This window comes from Leguminivora glycinivorella, chromosome 4 (genome assembly GCF_023078275.1).
Source record: "Leguminivora glycinivorella isolate SPB_JAAS2020 chromosome 4, LegGlyc_1.1, whole genome shotgun sequence".
In the NCBI taxonomy this organism is placed as follows: domain Eukaryota; kingdom Metazoa; phylum Arthropoda; class Insecta; order Lepidoptera; family Tortricidae; genus Leguminivora; species Leguminivora glycinivorella.
The window spans coordinates 19,349,524-19,370,579 of record NC_062974.1 but is presented as its reverse complement, the minus strand read 5'-3'; the positions used below and the strand labels follow the sequence as shown (position 1 = coordinate 19,370,579).

At 35.9% G+C, this 21,056-nt stretch overlaps 1 protein-coding gene across 4 annotated transcripts in view; it reads right to left on the bottom strand.

Moving 5' to 3' along the window:
- The window catches only part of LOC125225866 (arfGAP with SH3 domain, ANK repeat and PH domain-containing protein), a 115,922-nt gene that overhangs the window by 78,625 nt on the left and 16,241 nt on the right, over positions 1-21,056 (bottom strand). For all 4 annotated transcript variants that reach the window (XM_048129740.1, XM_048129741.1, XM_048129742.1 and 1 more), the window contains exon 2: positions 8,396-8,468. In XM_048129740.1, the coding sequence (XP_047985697.1) occupies positions 8,396-8,468 (73 nt within the window). The remainder of the gene's footprint in view (positions 1-8,395; positions 8,469-21,056) is intronic.

The window sequence follows — 21,056 nt, the reverse complement described above, 5'->3', positions numbered from 1 at the left end:
TCAGATTTACATATCCCAATCTTAAAGTAGGTTATTGCATAATTGCATAATTCTAGTCGCAACTGTTCATTCCCAGACGTTACATTCCTATATAATTTTGTGCCAAAAACAATATCTCTCCTATAATTATTACTAAAACTAAATAGACTCAATTTACAAAGAACACACAACAACATAATTATATAATAATCATAATAAACAAACGAGTTGTATTGCACGGACCGTTACTTTGACAGCTAAAATAAGTTTTATAACTCAAATAAGTTGTAATAAATTTAGAAACCGTGCATTTAAATCTATCACATACTTATTTAATTATATGATTTTATTTCATTATAGCTTATTTAATATAATTTCTAATTAATCTTGTGCTTTGCAGTTAAAGAGATGTGCTTTTAGTCTTATAAACGTACTACAATATCGTGAAATATGCATCCAATTTACATTCGTCACCTCGACTACAAAAAAAATACAATAAGAAAAGTAGTCTAACGGATAGGCGTCTGTCTTCAGCTTTGAATAAAAATGATGAAAAAGTACGATCGCTGTACGTCAAATGTACCGCGATGCCGATAGAGATTACCGCTCCATAAATGGTTTTCACATGTGCAATAAGCATATCAAAATCGGTATCTTTCTTGACATCTTCCAACGTGCTAAAGTATTATTTATACAGAACAAGCTGCGTGTATTCACATCCATAGTGAATAATTACAGGCATGGGTCGTTAATATCTGCCATAGCTCAAGTATCATAGCCTAAGTCTTCATTCCGATTCAGTGATCATAGTAGGAGGATAGTAGGAGGGTATCATGGCTCGTATCGCGCATATTATTATTGAAAATTAGAATATTAACACATACGGAATCAGTCTATAAGATGTTGTTCCTAATTTTTAATGACTATAATGGGAATGAAGTCTCGACGCTTTTACCTATAGCTAAAACAGATTCCATTTGTTTCAACGAGGTTGTCACGAGTTAGAACCGTACCTAGTACAGCCATTCGTAGCACAAACCCAACATAAATTGACCCAAGACCCAAGTTTGTTCATTAAAATCTACGTAGCTTATACACCTTTTTTTTTTTAAATAAATAGTAAGTTTTATCAACCTCTATGCAAGTAAACACTAAGCACTAGTGTAAACAAAATCATATTTGTAAGTAAATAAATACATTATAATTCTATAACAGGATACAGCTCATCTGAATCAACTGCTAAATTTTGATTAGTTCCAGATAATAAATCATACAGCAACTAAATTATTGCACCGTCCACCAGATAATATCTACGATTCTGGGAACCTCAGAGTGTTCTCAAAGTAGATTCTAGATCAAGATCTTTATAGATGGGTAAATTAGGAAGTTTTTTTTTTGTGAAATATTATTGTAAAGATAAGAATAATTTATTAATAGGAAATATTTTGAAAAACCATGATATCAATATCCTACGGCTCCACACTTGGCTAAACCTGTCACGTGGCAGCCCGAATCGTATCAATAATCAACATAAAATAGTAATTGTTTAAGATGTCATATATGACTCAACTCACTTATATTTTATGAATACACTATAAATAAACTAAAACTACATCAGTGCCATAATTACGTGCAGATACGCAAAATCACTGTATATTATAATAACTATGGATTTAATTAAAACGGTCACAGGTAATACTAGTATTAATATATTTATGTAAGGTTAATGCGGCCATACCAGTATGTCCCGTAGATGTGGTTCTTCAAGTGTGGTTCAAATGTGCCACTCTCAAACAAAATGTACCACATTATCGCTTAATCATAGGTAATTTGTATAAAAATACGAGCTAGTTGATACTAGAGCAGTTTTATGCTTACTTCTAGTGAATTACGCCTACAATGCAATGCTAAAGCATTGTCATCTGAAAGGCAAATCAATCAACGAGCCCAAAAAGCTCACCAATACTTTTCAATCACTTAATTACAAGGAGACAGAAGCTATTCTAAGTAATGGTTTTGTAATGTACGTAAATAATAAAAATTTTGCGAATAACAAATGTCCTGTAAATTGCAAGTTATATTTAAGTACCAAAAGTCAGATCTCCGATAGTATATAGATCTAACTCGCCTCGTTATAATGCCCAAAACTTTATTTCCGTTGTAGATATTTTTTTTTTTCTATCTCATATAAAATATTATCATTTCGTCACTACTTCGTGACTATGTAAAAGTGTTTTATCTTTGCTCTTTAAATTTACTAGTAATACGAGGTTTTTAAAGGAAATCCCAAATACGAAAACCGCAATTTAAAATTAACCTAATAAAATATCAGACAAAAAAAAACAGCAAATTGAGTATCTAAATTTGACATAAAATTAAATTTACTTTAGGAGGTGTACCTCCAAATAATTCTGAAAATAGTTTGTTTCATATGCTAACTTATAGTGAAAAATGACCATACAGTATGCAGCATTCGAATTATAAGGGAAAGACTTAAAACTGCGACTCAGTCGATATTCCTAAATATTGTATTATTAGTCGATATTTCAATATCATAGAATTTAAGCTTGTTATGGACGCAAAATTAAAATTGTAGATTATCATACATAAAATAGTATGAAAACGTCCTGCGCTAAGCCAACATGCAGTCTCAGCGTTTACGACCAATGTGTTTTTTTTTTTTTTCACCCCCCTTCAGCCAGCAACTTATACAACTGAACGCTGAATTCTTGTCCACCTCAAGGATCCATCCAAAATGAATAATGGTAGAAACACAATAGCCCATCGTATCCGCTTGTTTAAGGAAATATCTTGCCGGCTTGTAAGAAAGAAGAAAGACACAAAATAATCATATAACAAATCAGAGACATTATGTTCTGTGCAACGAACGTCTCGTCATGACATGATCAACATTAGTAAGTAACAACTTTCAGGGCTGGACACCACGAGTGCTCTTGCGCAAGCAGTGTTCCAACTTATTTCTAGAGAAATAACAATCTGGCTACCGCTTGTAACCAGCTACTTCAGTCTCCGTCCAGTTAAAACACGAATTTAAGGAAATTTATCTAACCTCTTCGTTAGTTAAATTTCTCTGAAGTAAGGTACTCTTGTGTGCCCATTTTAAGATAGAATAACAAATGTTGCAAAATAGAATTACCTACTAAATAAAATAATAACATATTCGTGGTGTATAATGTCGAAATGTCCAAAAATCAAACAAGATGAATATCTAATTAAGCGAGAACATGTCACTTGGTTCAGATCAAGTTCTAAAATGAACATTTATATTATTAAAAGAACATCATCAAGTTATCCATAAAGATGTTAAATTCTTCAGGAATTTCAAGACGATATGAACTCTGAAATTTCATTCTTGAATATAATACTGATTAGTCTGCTTACCGTTTACCATCACCTCACATGTATAAACCTTTAGGTGTCGTTCAACGTTAACGATAGAATGTCAGACTACCACTTACACAACCGGTGGTGCTGTGGCCTCAGTCCTGTGTTACGGTGAGATGACTGGCTACCGTTTGCGCATACTTCGGCCTCATCCAGTATGATCTAAATGATCTGGCTAACGCTTGCACACACCAGGTGCTTTGGCCTCGTCCAGTATAAGCTAAATAATCTGGCTACCGCTTGCACACACCAGGTGCTTCGGCCTCATCCAGTATAAGCTAAATAATCTGGCTACCGCTTGCACACACCAGGTGCTTCGGCCTCGTCCAGTATTATGATGAAATGACTGACTACCGTTTGCCACACAAGGGCTCCGGCCTCGTCCAGCATTATGATGAAATGTCTGGCTACCGTTTGCCACACAAGGGCTCCGGCCTCGTCCAGCATTATGATGAAATGACTGGCTACCGCTTGCCACAAAAGGGCTTCAGCCTCATCCAGTACAACTGTAGTGGTGTTATCTGAGATAAATTTCAACAATTATAAGTAGACACAAACGTAACAACTTCACAGTTTCACATAAACTTAAGCAGTTCAATATTCAAAACAATATAACAATATAAAAAAAGAACAATGAATTTCCTCAAATTAAAACACATTGTGAACTATATGACGGTGTCGATATTTATGACGTTTATCATGAAAGTCACTACTACTCTCACTACTACTAGATAAATGCTTTCGAGAATTACTTCTCCTTCGACTATAGCGCTCAGACGAACTTGAACGATCTCTACTTGTTTTCACGTATTATTATGGCCCACCCTGTATACGTGCGATAAAAAGAATTGTATTCAGTATAACCATTTGCACTGTGTAGGTCACCATGTATGAACGCATTATGGCCCACCCTGTATACGTGCGATAAAAAAATATTCGTATCAGGTATAAACATGGCACTAAGTGGGTCACCACGTGCAAACGCATCATGGCCCACCCTGTATATACATGATTAAAGAAAAACCTTATTTATTATAGTCATGGGAACTATATGGGTCACCATGTATAAACGCATTATGACCCACCCCGTATATGTGTGATTAACAATTTGTATCAGATTGTTTGGTTGTACTAAAATTTTATTTGACAGGTATAGATTTATTTTAAACTACTTGATGTTAAATCAATTTAACCCTTAGGTAACGCATGCAATAGTTCGTTTATCATTATACATTTATATATATATATTTTTTTTTAATGCAGTTTTGAGAATTTAATAAAAACATTATGTATAAGTGAAATTGTTCTGTCTTTGTTTTATTAGAATCTTAATGTCAGAATGTAAAATATATTATTTTTTTGTTATTGTTTTGAGTTGAGGATGATAAAACCCAATAAGCACTAGTTATTGAATGTAGTTAGTATAATAAGTACTTGATCAGTTTAATCCACTAAAATATTCTGATGAATAATTCGTAAGTATAACTAGTCACTTTTATTTTAGTTCTATATAAACGTTAGATGTAAAAATTCCTATATATAGAAATAAGTAAATAAATAAAAACTAAAACTAAAAGTCGCTGCGGTAAGGTGTCGCAGGCGCTGGCTACATTACCTCGCTGGACTGTCAAACTGATCCGTATATATTACATGATAATGTCATAAGCTTTTGGCAGAATCACTTAATTGAAACTGTGTGAAGCCACCATTAACAAAACCAAATCAATAACCAACGAGTAAGCCACTTTCCCGCTATGCTACTGTTTGTAACGGATTGTCTTGCGTTGATGATCAAATTATATTCCTTCATCTCAAATACTATTTAGGATTTGAAAAATTGTACACTAGCATCTTGAGGTAGCAATTGCAAGCAAAATTTCATTAGCCCAAATTGGCCCGTTGAATAACCGATTTCATAAGAACTTATTTATCATTATTGTATTTTTATTAAGAAATCATAACAATTTAACCGAAATATATGCTAAAACCCTATAAATATGAGCTCTCTATGCAGCTCTAAAGTTTTTGTAATGACAGTTAAGTAGATAATGTACGCTTGGCACATTGTGCAGGCTACTATGCAGATACAGTTTTTATTATCTATTACAACTCAGAGGACTTCATGTTGTGATTTATTTACTCGATATAATTTCATTTGACTTATTTAGAGCATTTTACATTCCTGTTGTGTTTTATTCATTGATAAATTGTATGGCTGTAATTACAACCATCCAACATTCCTCACTGATATTATTAACCATTTTAAAGTAAATCAGTGTGTAAGAATATTACAATTATGGTTTAATAACAAATAAGCTTTGGTATGTAATACTGACTACAAGGCCGTAACTGAAAAGTAGGCTACTACCGAACAACAATATGAAAGGAAAGAACTTTTTGACAAAGCCGGTTATTACCAAGTGTGCTAATGAAAATAAAGTTAAACATAAATCATTGCTAATAGTGACATGATTATTGTTGTATTCACCATGTTTCTCAACATAATGAATAGGTAGAGCACACTCAGTTTGCTACACATATTATCGATATTCGTGGGTGACTTTTCTACGTAATTTGCTACGAGAACATCTTAACCCGTAAACAATAACACAAGTTACTTGATCCACCTTATGTTGAATCGAGGCTCGAGTTTGTCCGAGCTAGTAGTAGAACATAACTATTTTCTTGCAAATAACCTCAAATATTACGACATTTTCTGTTTGCTTTCAGGGCACAAAACATGTTATTTATGTTAATTGTTCAGTATATCAGTAACCCCCGATAACTACGATCGATAATTAAGTACGAAATCGTATGAGTAGCAAGTCGGCTCAGATTGGAAAGAAAAACAATTCTTACATACCAAGTTGTCCTTGATCCTTTACTTACAAAACACAATTTGTGGGTTTGAGAACTTATGTCACTTCTGAATTTTTACCAACATAGTAATTAAGATTCCAAAAGGGGTCCTTCGTGCTATTTATTATTATTTTACGAATCGTCACAGAAAACAAAGTTCACTTCTTTACGCCGAAAAACTAACTGACAGCCCGCGCTCGCGCCGCCGGGGTTGCCAACATACAAAAAATATATCAATCTTTGGGTAAAATTATGCGATATTTAACATTGCCTTTAAAATATTATATAAATAATTTGTGAAGTTATGAGATTCTTAACATAATGACCCGGTGGGCTTTCGAGGTGGAAAACTCGGATTTGACATCACTATTTTATCCTTAACAATATGTATAAAAAATTAGAACTACCTCATTTGATGCAAACCAACCCCCCCTGAAACATACGATTTCAATGGATCAAAGTGTACAATCTTGAAAACGATCAATATATAGTTTATTGTTACATCTCTTACTGGAAGCTTTTTTTTTTGATATGGTTTATTATCCTATAGCCGCATTTGATGGGTATGTTGAAAAATCATTAATTTCGCAACAGCAGATTTTAAATCAGGACTTTCATTGACTGTTTCAATAACTTTCTAGAACCTAGGTAGCTTTCTAGAATCGATTCAAAGTTTAAAAACTTGGTTTGTTAAGAGTTGTGTTAATATTAACACTGACATAAGTTTAACGACTATAATGCTAATATTTCAAGGAACCCCAAATTCGGACATAAAACTGGGCATTAGAAGAACAACATAGTTATTTCAAGTGACCTAATGAATTATCGAAATTCCCTAACGTGCTCTCCGACTGCCAGATATTGAGAAGCATCGACCGCGTGACTATGAGCGCTCAAATTCCCTTCGCAATGTCGGTGGTAAATTACAGACAGCCCTATTATTGCGATATTTGGGTCATTCTAGTTCAGTAGTCTGTTCAGCCTCTAGACTACCGTGTTGACTATTGAGTGGTAAATCACGAACTACGGCAACGGCTTGTACAATAGTTACAGTAGGTAAATGTATGTTTTCAATGAGGGTTTTGAGTTTTCCGTGATCATGATGCATGCAACTGCGTCGAAATATCGGGAGCTCGACAAAAATCAAAACGGTAATCTAAGTCTAATGTATGTTTTCAATCATAAGTCGTGGATTTAGCAGAAAATTGGTAAATAATTGTTTATCTCGATTTATCAGACAACACGAATTCGTTTATTTACGTGACTTTTAGAAATACAAGGATTTTCAATATGGATTCAATTTATCCCAAATTGGTTAATATGTCAATGAATACTAAAACGCCCAGCAGGGAAAACATCCTTTCACGCGAAATTTATATTTTTAATTATTTCAAACCAGAAAAAGGGAACGTCCGTGAATCCGCTTTACTTAGGTAACGTATACATTAAAAGTTGCCGATCTTTAATTCTTAATCAAGTCATATAGACATGTCACAATATTTGCAATGACACAAACATTCATAAAACGAATAGAGCACCGCCCCTGTATTATTGTCGGAAGAACGCTAGATAAATATGGTTCTGCTGTTTTGTATTCCTGACTCTCGTCCCAACTAAAAATAGGGGATGGAGGAAGCAATATGAATAGATAGGACTGGAATAGTTGAACTGTCCGATGCATACTTAACTCGCTTGGCATCCAGTTTGACTTATATTTGGAGCAGAACGCGCCAGGCGTTCTAAATTAACGTGTTACTAGGGTTTGTGAAGGTAAGTCCACTACTACAGGCGCTATAGATGGATTTATTCGCGTGATAAATGATACTTTATATCTACTGTTAAGTCCGTCATCAATGTCATCATATCCGTACTGACCATTTTATTTTGTACTTAAGATTCGTCTTGCAAGTGACTGTCATATTGCTATGACGAATATGACGATACTTAACGACTTTGAAACATTGAAGTCCGTAAGCTCTCATTGTCATGAAGATAAGAAGAAATTAGCATTAACTAATAAACCGATAAGCATATTTCGGAAAATAGTGTCACTTTGTCGGTTGTTAATTAATAACACGATAATGGTATAAAGATGTAATTATAGATAGTCAATAAATTGATGCCATTTGGACGGGAAAATTCGAATACATACCATTTCCAGAATTGTGTATCGCCTTAATGGCCTTCTTTAGCTTTGCTAGGCCATCTCGGTCGAAATCCAAGGTCTGGAACAAAAAAAATGTATTAAAATTAATATTTTAAAAATAATCATTGTATACATAACAGGTTTTTTTTTCTTCATGACATGAATGGAACCATATATATTTGCCAAAACCGAATAAAGAACTGAAAAGTTTCAGTTTTTTTCGACAGTGAAATCGAGTAAACTACAGTTAGCTGACATAAAGGATTAAGGTACAGCGGGACAAATCTCGACTGTGGGGCAAATGTAACTGGTCCATTTTTTTCTTGTTTTACAATGTTTGCATTATTCACTAGTGTCCACAGGTTATACAATTGCCTCTCAGTCGAAATTTGCCCCGCTGTAGAGTCAGCCAAAAAAGTGGTTTACCACTTCGACCTTATAAGTTTAAAATAGAGTCGAAAAGTGGTAAACCACTTTCTTGGCTGACCGTACCTTAGTAATTTCTAAATCCACCCTTGTACTAAATCAGTGTCTTAATGCCGGATTTAACATTTTTATTTTGTTTTTTTATACAAATTACCCTCATGCTTCTTATGGTAATTTATGGACTGCATTTCGTTAACTGTCCGCGTTCGTGACCAAAAATAAACTTCCTCTCATTACCAACCCCACTTTAGGGTGTTAAAACTGTTAAAACATTTTGGGGTGTCAAAAGGGTTGACAGAGATTCGTGATAGCGTCACTTATATTTGCAAATGCACCATTTCCTGTGATAGAAACGGTACGTAATAACGAGTAAGATACATACATCAACAATTAATTGAATAATGGCTCCGTTTTGTTTTTATAGTTTTGCGATAAGATGTCGAAGAAATAAAAGGACTTTGACAATTGTATAATACGTACTAATCTTACTTCTCTTTTATTTATTCGTTTTACGTTTTAGATTAAGGTTTTTCATATGTATATTATGTAAAGTTATATTTATACCTACGTGATTATGACTAATAATATTCGTTTGAGAAGTGATAACCGCTAAGTGAATAAAAAGCCCATTTTATTTCAAATTTAAAAAGCCAAATGACACCAAAAAAAGCTCTTTTCATTTTTAAAAAGCTCTAGTAAACTCGTACCAGAACAGAAGACAAATAAGAAGAATAGAAGAATTCTGCACATGTGAATTTCTCTTTAATTTATAAAGAAAGATGCAGATTTTCGTATTTTCCTTTCTATAAGCAACAGCAACAGGTTTACATCCCCGGTTATGCTGCTCTTGTCCGTGACTTTCTGCTATGCTTGCCCATATCAATTAAACACACTTCTTGAAATAGGATTTGTGATTGTGCTCTCTGCGCAGTTTATACAATAGCCACGCGTCCTCGGCCTCAGCTGTAACCGAACATCTGTCGCCCCAACTGGCGATTTATCAAAGCCCCCTCCGAATGGAGCAACCAACTAAATCGCACGACCTAAGTTAAAGGGTCGTTGCTCCACTTCTAATAACCCTGACATACGGCATTTTTGACTTAGGAAGTCCTACCATGTTAACGCAAATAACGTATGTGGCTACTACAAACTGTTCTGGGCAGGGATCGGAACCCGTTCCCAAATACCATTTGATATCGTTCTTAAACCGTTACCTATAAATTTTGTTCAATGGGAACAAAATAATTTCGGTTACGGTTCTTATATCGTTCCCTAAACGAACGGTTCATTATAAATTTTGTTCAGTGGGAACAAAATAATTTCGGTTTCGGTTCTTATTTCGTTCCCTCAAAGAACAGTTCCTTACAGTAACGTTTAAATGAACGAACAGAATTTTAGCGTTCCTAAAACCAATATTATTTCGTTCCGAGCCGCGCGGGAGTAGGTATAGCGACTGTAGCGAGCGCCGGAGCCGAGCGTTTTCGCCGACGCACGAGCCGCCTTTCGCTGTCTCTTTTTCACAGGAAGTTCATGTATATTTCTGTTTCGGTTAGCCGCCGGCCGCGGCCGGCAATGAAGGTGAAGGTAGGTTGTTTGTTTTGTTTACTTCATTTACTTGAGTTGCAACTTTCGGCGTATAAACAGCGAACGTGCAGTGATAGTGTATGCTTGATATTGAAACTATTAGGATAGGAAGAAACAGCATAGAATATACACCATGTATAAAGGGCGGCAAATTTTAAAATTGTAGGGCTCACCGGCCAATTGTCTTCATAAAACCTGTCTACTTAAAGTTTCACGTTAACGGAATCATTAAAGGATTAAGACGATACAGGAGGCAAGCACGAATTCAGATTTTTAGGTCTTTATCGCCGTCGCGTTGACGGGGGCGGAACCCACAGAGAGGCCCTGTATAGTAAAGTTGTGTGTGCGCGTGGCGCACGCACACAGACGCGTACGCCGGCGGCGCAAGTACTCGCGCTCGAGCCGACCGGCGCCCGCAATCGCTCTCTATAGTCTCTATCTATATTTCTCTAGTTTTGGACTTCTGATTTGCGTATAGTTTTGGACTCCGTGAAGTATACTCGTACTGATTTGAATAGAATGCAAATTTGTCATATTTTAGTTATTCTAAATATTATTCCTTACCTTATACATAATGTAATTATCTTAAAAGGAATCATGATACCGAAATAAAGTTATTCGGTATGTAAAAAACTAAAGCCTTTTCGATGTCAAAAAGAAAGTTTAAAATAATTTTGTGATAAAGTAAATATTTTCTGAAAGGATTGGGTTATACCTAGGGATTGCAATAATATAAAATCCGGATTTCCGGATTATTTTTAGGGCAACATCCGAACTCCGGATTAAATCCGGATTTTTTTTAGTAACTAAAGCCTGACAAGTTTTTATTTGACCCTGGAAGAGTGTCGCTACAAATCGTTTTCATATGGCAAAAATGTGCCGACGTCATGTATAATCGGGACAGAGAGTACTGGGTTTCGTTTCGCGTTAATATTTGTAGAAAATTAAAGCATGGTTTTAGAGAATGACAATTTAATAAGCTAGGTTTGAAGACTTGCTACTTCCACACAGCCTAAAATTCATGAAGCTTGTGCCTGTATCGAAGTCGTCGATGTTTATTTTCTTCTTACGTGGGACCTTGTTTTGTACTGGTGGCGATGATGAAACGGCCTCCTTATTTCTTTAAATATTTTTCACGGCAGAGCTAAATACAGACACCATAAATAAGAACAAAAAATATATTAAGCTAAATCGAAACCAACTAATCATTGCATGAGAACATTATTAGGGTGCCTGCCCCCCCTACACGTAAAGTGGGGAGAGATTTTTTTTTCATTTCAACCCTGACGTGTGATATACCTATTGTTGGATAGGTATTAAAAAATGAATAGGGGTTTACTACTAACATTTTTTGATATTGTTAATTTTTTCGGAAATAATCGCTCGGAAATGTATGGGACATTTCAGAGGTAAACTTTTGTATGGGCTTTGTCAGTCCCGGTATCTATCGTCCTTGATATTAGGCAACTACTGAAATAATATTTGTGTGCTCTAATTCAATGTGCACCTCTAACGACTCTTACGCAGTGGCCATTGAGGCCAACCAATCAATTAAAGGTGAGGAAACAGTCTCAGCTGTTGCCATTAGATTTGGTGAAAATAACATTGATCGCGTTGGATATGGTAAGTATGGTTAAGAAACTAAAGCCTGACCAGAAATATAAATAACTATTGTCAGGCAGGAGTGCGCTGTTATTCTGATGTATGGAGTGACAGTTCAGTATAGTATGATGACTATGAAGAAAATAGTTTTAATGAAATTCCGCTACATGGCGCGTAGTCATATATTTCTGGTCATGCTTTACATGTGTATAAAATAAAACAAAACTTATGAATCTTATGATATAATCTTTCCAGTAATTGCCTATGGGAAAATAACATTGTAGTTACCACTGGTAACAACTTAGTGGTAACTCTGACTAGTGGAATAACCCTTATTTTATAACGATATTTCACTAACGAATGTACCAAAATATGATTGACTTTTACACTGAAGCTATAATTATGATAGAGTACACATAATCTTGATACACATTTAATAATATTTTTCTATTTTATTTTCGAGATCTTCTAAACAAGCCCGTAAATTCTCTTCGGGAACTTGTTCTAACTTTTTCTTATAACGACTGCAACTATATTACGCTTGCATGAACAAGGGCACATCGCGTCCGGTTCCGGTTCACTATAAATGGATTGCATGGGTTGTGCTCTCTCAAGGACTGCATCTTGGTCCTTAAAAACATTTAAAAACATATCACTATTACAAATTCACACAGATTAAGTAACACACATATGTATACAAATTAGTGCAGATTATATTTTATACAGCTTTCTCACACTATAAGCACTTACATCCAACTCAAGGTCATCAGAATCGCTTGGATATGGGGTAGTTTTTTCTCTATATATATTTTTTTGAAGGCTAGATCTTCATCATCTATGTCAAAGCTTTTATCTGCAATAAAAATATCTTATTTATTTTGCATAAGTACTTACATTTCTAGAAAATTATTACAATAAGTTACAAGCTTTTGAGAATTGGGCCCTTGGTGTATCTACATGGAATACACAACTGTAGTTGGCGAGTTTATTAGTGTCTACACTGTCTACAGACGACCAAACCGACCAAGGTCCAACAAGTACGGGATTGTAAGAGCGGGAGAGCTACGTCAACCGGGGTGGCTTTAGGAAAATTTGGGGTTACTTTGATGGTATTTGAACGGCTTTAAAATTAACATCATTCATTATTTACTGAAACTGTTCATGTAATTAGTAGATAGATAATAGATCAATAAATATTCTTGTAAATCTACCATAGAAAATCGCGAATTTACTTACAGTATGACTTTAAAACTAAATTTTCAAAGTCACCCCTGCGTTTTAAAGCCACCCCGGTTGACCGTATAAGGCTTTCTCATTTTTTTACAAATAACTGCGTCCCTAATTGACATATGTCGGTACGGTCGCCTGTAAGTACCTACTTTAGGAGTGACACCGAATAGGGCTTGTATTGTAATCCGGATATATCCGCTGATTTTGAAATTCGGATAATTTGCACGTTAAAATCCGGATAAAACGAATAATTCGAATATTGTGAATGACAGAAATACCATTGCAATTTTTAAGAAGCTCATTTGGAAAACAAATTTTAAAGTAAAATTAACACATTTACGATATTAAAGCGATTTATATCAAAAATTACTCCTTGAGTGGCACTACTACCTTATTTAATAATAGTCATACTAGTTATGAAAAGAAAGCTGCACTTTTGGATGGAAGCAAGTCGCTTTGCATGGTGATAGTCTACTATCTATGAAATTTCGATATCCTCGGAAAAAATCGTTTACTATGATGTCTACATCATAGTAAACGATTTTTTCCGAGGATATCGAAATTTCATCCCTTAGGAAGCCGAGCGTAGCGAGGTGTTTTATGAAAATTAAAAAAATTCTATCTTTTTATTGTATCGTCCGATTTTGACAAAACGTATCTCAAATGAAAGGTATTAATTTGTGTAATTTAAAAAAAAATACAAAGAAAAAAAAATTTAAAATAAAAGTAAGAAAAAAATAAAAAAAAGTAATTTTCCGTCTCGCACTGAATAACTTCAAAGAATGACAGACAAAATGTACAATGTCGATATACAAGTTTTTTTTAATCGAAGACAGATAAATTTTTAGTTGAAAACTGAAGACCGCATCGAAATCAGATCAGCATTTTTTAAGATACAAGTTGCCAAAGTTGGGAAAGATCGCTTTATATGGCCACTTTGAAATTCCTTTGCCAGAAAGTCAGAAATAATATGTTTTTCGGACACAGAAAAATACATAGTAACAGTACACATCAAAATAAAATTAAAAATTCCGAGGATATTATAATTTCATCCCTTAGAACGACGAGCGTAGCGAGGTCGGTTACGAAAACCGAAAAAAAAATCTCATTTTTTTGTACGTCGTCCGATTTTGACAAAACATGTTTCATTTGAAAGGTATTACTTTATGTAACTTAGACATCATAATAAACAATTTTTTACGAGGATATAAAAAATTCATCCCTTGGAAAGCCGAGCGTAGCGATGTCTGTTACGAAAAACAAAAAAAAGGCAGTTTTTTTTATTGGATCGTCTTTGTAAGGGTTTCTAAGGAATGAAATTTTTATATCCTTGTAAAAAAATGTTTATAATGATGTCTATTACCTATGCATACTTTTAACTGTAAGAAAAATATAATGTTTCTGACTTTCTGGCTAAGGAATTTATATTATACTCGTAACTATTATAAGCGACCATATAAACAAACTAAGCCAACTTTGACAACTTGCATCTTAAAAACTACTGATTCGATTTCGATTCGGTTTTTAGTTTATAATCATGCATTTATTTGTATTTAATTTAAAAAAATCATATATCGAAATTATACACCGTGTCTACCGTTTTTTGCGGTTATTCAGTGTGATACGAAAATTAAGGTTTTTTTTTTTAAATCTTACATTTTTTTCCAATTTTTTTCAATATTTTTTTAAGTTACATAAAGTAATACCTTTCAAATGAAACATGTTTTGTCAAAATCGGACGACGTACAAAAAAATTAGATTTTTTTTTCGGTTTTCGTAACCGACCTCGCTACGCTCGTCGTTCTAAGGGATGAAATTATAATATCCTCGGAATTTTTAATTTTATTTTGATGTGTACTGTTACTATGTATTTTTCTGTGTCAGAAAAACATGTTATTTCTGACTTTCTGGCAAAGGAATTTCTTCAAGGATCTTTCCCAACTTTGGCAACTTGTATCTTAAAAATGCTGATCTGATTTCGATGCGGTCTTCAGTTTTCAACTAAAAATTTATCTGTCTTCGATTAAAAAAAACTTGTATATCGACATTGTACATTTTGTCTGTCATTCTTTGAAGTTATTCAGTGCGAGACGGAAATTTACTTTTTTTATTTTTTTTTTACTTTTCTTTTAATTTTTTTTTCTTTGTATTTTTTTTAAATTACACAAATTAATACCTTTCATTTGAGATACGTTTTGTCAAAATCGGACGATACAATAAAAAGATAGAATTTTTTTCATTTTCATAAAACACCTCGCTACGCTCGGCTTCCTAAGGCAGCGTTCCCACTTATGAGACGCGTGTCTCGGGGCGCGCAAGAGACGTCTCCGCCACGCCGCCTCAGTGTAATTTAACGAGGTGGCGGCGGCGCGGTGGCGGCGACGGGGCGCGGCGTCGCTTGAGGCGCGTCTTACGTCTTTCCTATACAAAATGTACTGAGGAGACGTTTTTTAAATTACACTGAAGCGGCGCGGCGCAGGCGGCGCAGGCAACTCAAGCGACGCGCCGCTAGCAGACACAACTCGAGCGTCGCCCAGGGGGCGCGCCGCTTGATATACAGGATGTATTATTTTATCAGCAACAAAAATATGTGATGATATTGAATTAAGGCAAAACAGGACATATAAACGCTCTCCATTATTTCCTCCCTGGTTTATACCTATGTACTTATTATTATTATCAATATCTGTGTCGCACGTCACACCGTTTTGCTTTTTTGGCATGTTTGTTTTTACTAACGCAAAGACAACGGAGTGGTATAAGTTTGACGTGTCTGTCTGTCTGTCTGTATGTCTGTGTGTGTGTGTGTGTGTATGTCTGTGGCATCGTAGCTACCAAACGGATGAACCGATTTAGATTTAGTTTTTTTTTGTTTGATAGCTGAATTAGTCGGGAGTGTGCTTAGCCATGTTTCGTGATAATCGGTCCACTGTGTCGGGGTTTTTTTTCTATTTTTTTATGTTGTGGTTAGGTTATTAAAGAAACAAGTTGAGCCTTTCAGTTGGTCAAAACGGCTTAATTTAATTTGCCACAAAGAAAGACGTGGTATTCAAAACTGAGATCAATTATTAGCCAAAATATCGAAACGGTCCGACACAGATTATTTCATCATTATCCTGATTGAGAGGAAGTTTTTAAGAAATCTCGATTTTTGTATTTTTCATTAAGTACGCAGGATTTCTCGCCTGAGCAGCAATTGTCCTTATCGCATCAAATTTAGGGGCGGGGTTTTAGTGTCTAAATTCGTACACTGAAATAAAGTGATGATACTACATATATAATTTGATAAGAATTTATTTTTAAAACATTAAATAATAATTTGATACTATATATACTCGACATTCAATGACGATATATAACAGAATTTTGCACAAAATAGGCTCACCCCTTTGATGTTAAAAAGCCGCCACTTCAAAGCAAATGAACCGCACACGAGCAGACGACATTGAATTCTATTGCGCGGCGCGAAGGTCGAAAGCCGCGCCCGCACCTGGCCGTGTAGGTAGCCAAGAGGCTGCACACGTGTGCTTTTTCTTTGAATTCGCCGACGACGCAGCTGTGAACGCAGGTGCAGCCTTCTATCTCTTTCATTTATATTTCTGTTTCAACGGTTAGCCGTTTGCCAGCCGGCAATGAAGGTTGTTTTTTATAACCGAGTTAAAAAAAGGAGGAGGTTCTCAATTCGACTGAATGTTTTTTTAGGGTTCCGCAGTCAACTAGGAACCCTTATAGTTTCGCCATGTCTGTCTGTCCGTCCGTCCGTCCGTCCGTCCGTCCGCGGATAATCTCAGTAACCGTAAGCACTAGAAAGCTGAAATTTGGTAACAATATGTATATCAATCACGCCAACAAAGTGCAAAAATAAAAAATGGAAAAAAATGTTTTATTAGGGTACCCCCTACATGTAAAGTGGGGGCTGATTTTTTTTTTCATTCCAACCCCAACGTGTGATACATTGTTGGATAGGTATTAAAAAATGAGTAAGGGTTTACTAAGATTGTTTTTTGATAATATTAATATGTTTCCGCAACAAAATCAGCCTGTATAATGACGCATCGCGCCGTGTTTTCGCCTCTTATGTGTAATTTAGATTGCGCCCGCGCCCCGTCCGCGCCTCGTCCTCGCCACGCCCGCGCCCCGCCACGTCCGTTGTGTTTATTTTAGACGTAAGACGCGCCCCCAGGCAGCGCGGCGCGCGCCACGCCGCCGCCACGCCACCTGGGGCGCGCCTTACGTCCTTCCTATACAAAATGTACTGAGGAGACGCTTTTTGAATTACACTCAGGTGGCGTGGCGCCGACGCCCTTTGCGCGCCCCGAGACACGCGTCTCATAAGTGGGAACGCTGCCTAAGAGATGAAATTTCGATATCCTCGGAAAAAAATCGTTTACTATAATGTCTACTATCACCATGCAAAGCGGCTTGCTTCCATCCAAAAGTGCAGCTTTTGGCCAAAAATTCTCCATAACAAGTATGACTATAAGTAAATAAATAATAAACAAAAATATTGGGGGACATCTTACATAGATCAACCTAGCCCCAAACTAAGCAAAGCTTGTACTATGGGTGCTAGGCGACGATATAAATACATACTTATATAGATAAATACATACTTATATACACAGAAAACATCCAAGACTCAGGAACAAATATCTATGCTCATCACACAAATAAATGCCCTTACCGGGATTCGAATCCGCCGGGACCGCGGCTTAGCAGGCAGGGTTTTTTTCATGAATATTTGTGGATAATCTCATGTAAATGTATATCAATTTAACTCAATCAATCAAGTGACACTGAGTACCGTATCAAACGCTGCACTTTCATTATTGTTAGCATCCGAATACATTATAAATAAATAAATAAATTGCAAACAGAACTAAAACTGTTCAAATTTTCTGACAAAAAGAAGTCTTCTATGTATCCCGCGGCGGAAGACCTGTTTAGTATTGAACTGCAGAACAAGATGAAGTAGTTAAGCAGATACGCTTTTACATTTTATCCTTTCAAAATAGGTTGCAAGTGTTGCAACACCAAAACTTTTTCGCTGTATACGTAACGTAAGGCCCTCTGGCTAAGAACGTCTACCCGAGAGTCCCAAGTGTAACTGGAATGGAGTCACGAAGTCATCAAAGATAAGAGGTGAAAATTATTAGAGAGAAAGATCATTCAGCCTTGTTATTTAACAAAGCTAAATGGTGTTTGTAATATGTCATAGTTCTTTTTGCATTTAAATAAATCGGCAATGAAAACCTCGTAAATGCAATCTGATATTTAAACAAGGAGTAGGTAGGTAATACCTTTTTTAGGTAATATTCGATCTAAACGATCACAACATGACGTTTTGCCTCATATGGCAATCAGATTATGTCTCTAGCATTAAAATTCATTAATATCAAATATTAGTCAAAATTACATAAAAATAAAATCATATATCTTATGGGCAACTGAAGTCATTTCATAAAAACCGGCCAAGAGCGTGTCGGGCCACGCTCAGTGTAGGGTTCCGTAGTTTTCCGTATTTTTCTCAAAAACTACTGAACCTATCAAGTTCAAAACAATTTTCCTAGAAAGTCTTTATAAAGTTCTACTTTTGTGATTTTTTTCATATTTTTTAAATATATGGTTCAAAAGTTAGAGGGGGGGGGGACGCACTTTTTTTTCCTTTAAGAGCGATTATTTCCGAAAATATTAATATTAACAAAAAACGATCTAAGTAAACCCTTATTCATTTTTAAATACCTATCCAACGATGTATCACACGTTGGGGTTGGAATGAAAAAAAAAAATCTGCCCCCACTTTACATGTAGGGGTGGTACCCTAATAAAACATTTTTTTCCATTTTTTATTTTTGCACTTTGTTGGCGTGATTTATATACATATTGCTATCAAATTTCAGCTTTCTAGTGCTTACGGTTACTGAGATTATCCGCGGACGGACGGACGGACGGACGGACGGACGGACGGACAGACAGACATGGCGAAACTATAAGGGTTCCTAGTTGACTACGGAACCCTAAAAAAGGCAAGAATGAAATAACTAAGTAACCTAACCTAACATTAAGGTTACGAACTTACAGCTCAAGCCTGATTATAAAATAACAATTTCCTACGACGTGTTTTTCGTATCGTAGTACATAATTATGTTACTAATTATGAGATTTATTAAATAAAATAAAAAATATTCGAAATATCCATTTTATCCGAATATCCGGATTTTCAAATATCGAGTCGAATCATCCGGATTTCGAATTGGACGGATAATTGCAAGCCCTAACACCGAACCACCGGGCAGAGTTTCAGTATTTAGGTTTATGAAGGTTTAGTATAGGTAAGTACTTACTCAGTGGCTCATTCTGTGCATCGATCAAGTCATAAATATCATCATTAGTGCCCCTTTCACTCGCAGCAGTATAAGAACATTGGATGAATTGGGATTCTTCGAGTTCTGGGACACGGGAGTGTTGAATACTAAAAACAATTTATTTTTGTGACTAATTGCACATTTCACATCTTTCATTGTGACGTTTTTAGACTAAGGGCCCGTTGCATCAACCACATTTGACACACACATCATCGTCACGCAGCAGACGCCTATGGAACTGTCCATACAATAAAATTTAACGAATGCTTTAACGGTGACAGACGGTTTGGTGCAACTGACCCTAAAGGTCCATTGTTGATAGTAGCTGATGTAATTTCTATGGTAATTGACTATCTACAGTACCAACGACACAATTAATGGGAAAGTAGTGTATATTGTACACACGCACACGCACACGCACACGCACACGCACACGCACACGCACACGCACACGCACACGCACACACACACACACACACACACACACACACACACACACACACACACACACACACACACACACACACACACACACACACACACACACACCTGAGATGACCGTACCAAGGTCAAATAAGGATGCTCGCTCTTGCTAATAGCGACGTCCCGTCCTTATTTGACCTTGGACTGTACGATTGCCTGTAAATAAATACTTAAGCGTCGTGACATTACTTAAATTTTAAAATAGGTAAAATTGAAAGCACTAAGTTAAAAGAAAAAAACTTACTTCATTGTGGTTGTGGTGCAGAATGTTTTCGACGTATTTGTTTCGTTCGACGCCACGTTTACTCACCGCTAGTCTCAAATCAAACTAAAGTTACTAAAGTCACAGTATAAAACCAGTAATAACTCTTCTTACAAACTTCACGCCGCGCGGTGTGTCCCCCTCCCACCCCTCGCATGCGGCGAAAACATGCGAAACTGGTGATTATTGGGCTGAACAGTCGGGGCCGCGTTTGCGCGCTGTGTTGACGTGTTGAGTTCGGGAGAAAATGACGTCAGCACCGAAGACATATTTTCGTTACTGTAGTGTTTATGGGTGTATGGAAAGTTCTCAAAATGCGGAAATGTCATTCTTTAGAATTCCTAGACACCCAGAAAAGTAAGTGGTTGTTATATTTTTGCAGTGTTAGGTACATTATTGCTTACGTAAATGGCGTAAAAGTGAGATTTAAAGCTAGAATGACACATTAAAATCAATAAGGATTTATCTGTAACGACATTTAGGTAGATGCTGCGATCTATCTAGCTCGAAAGTTTGGTACCTACTTAAATATTGTGCAAACATCTATTCAAACATTTTATGTAAATATGATTTCGTCAGTATTTAAGAAACAAATACGTACTTGAATCTTTATTAGATAAAAAGGTAGAAAGAGCGTTGGTACTAGCATAGCGCCATACACAGTTACTACGAGTAGGACAGTAGCACAGGTACAACCCTGCGTGACCTTGCGCAG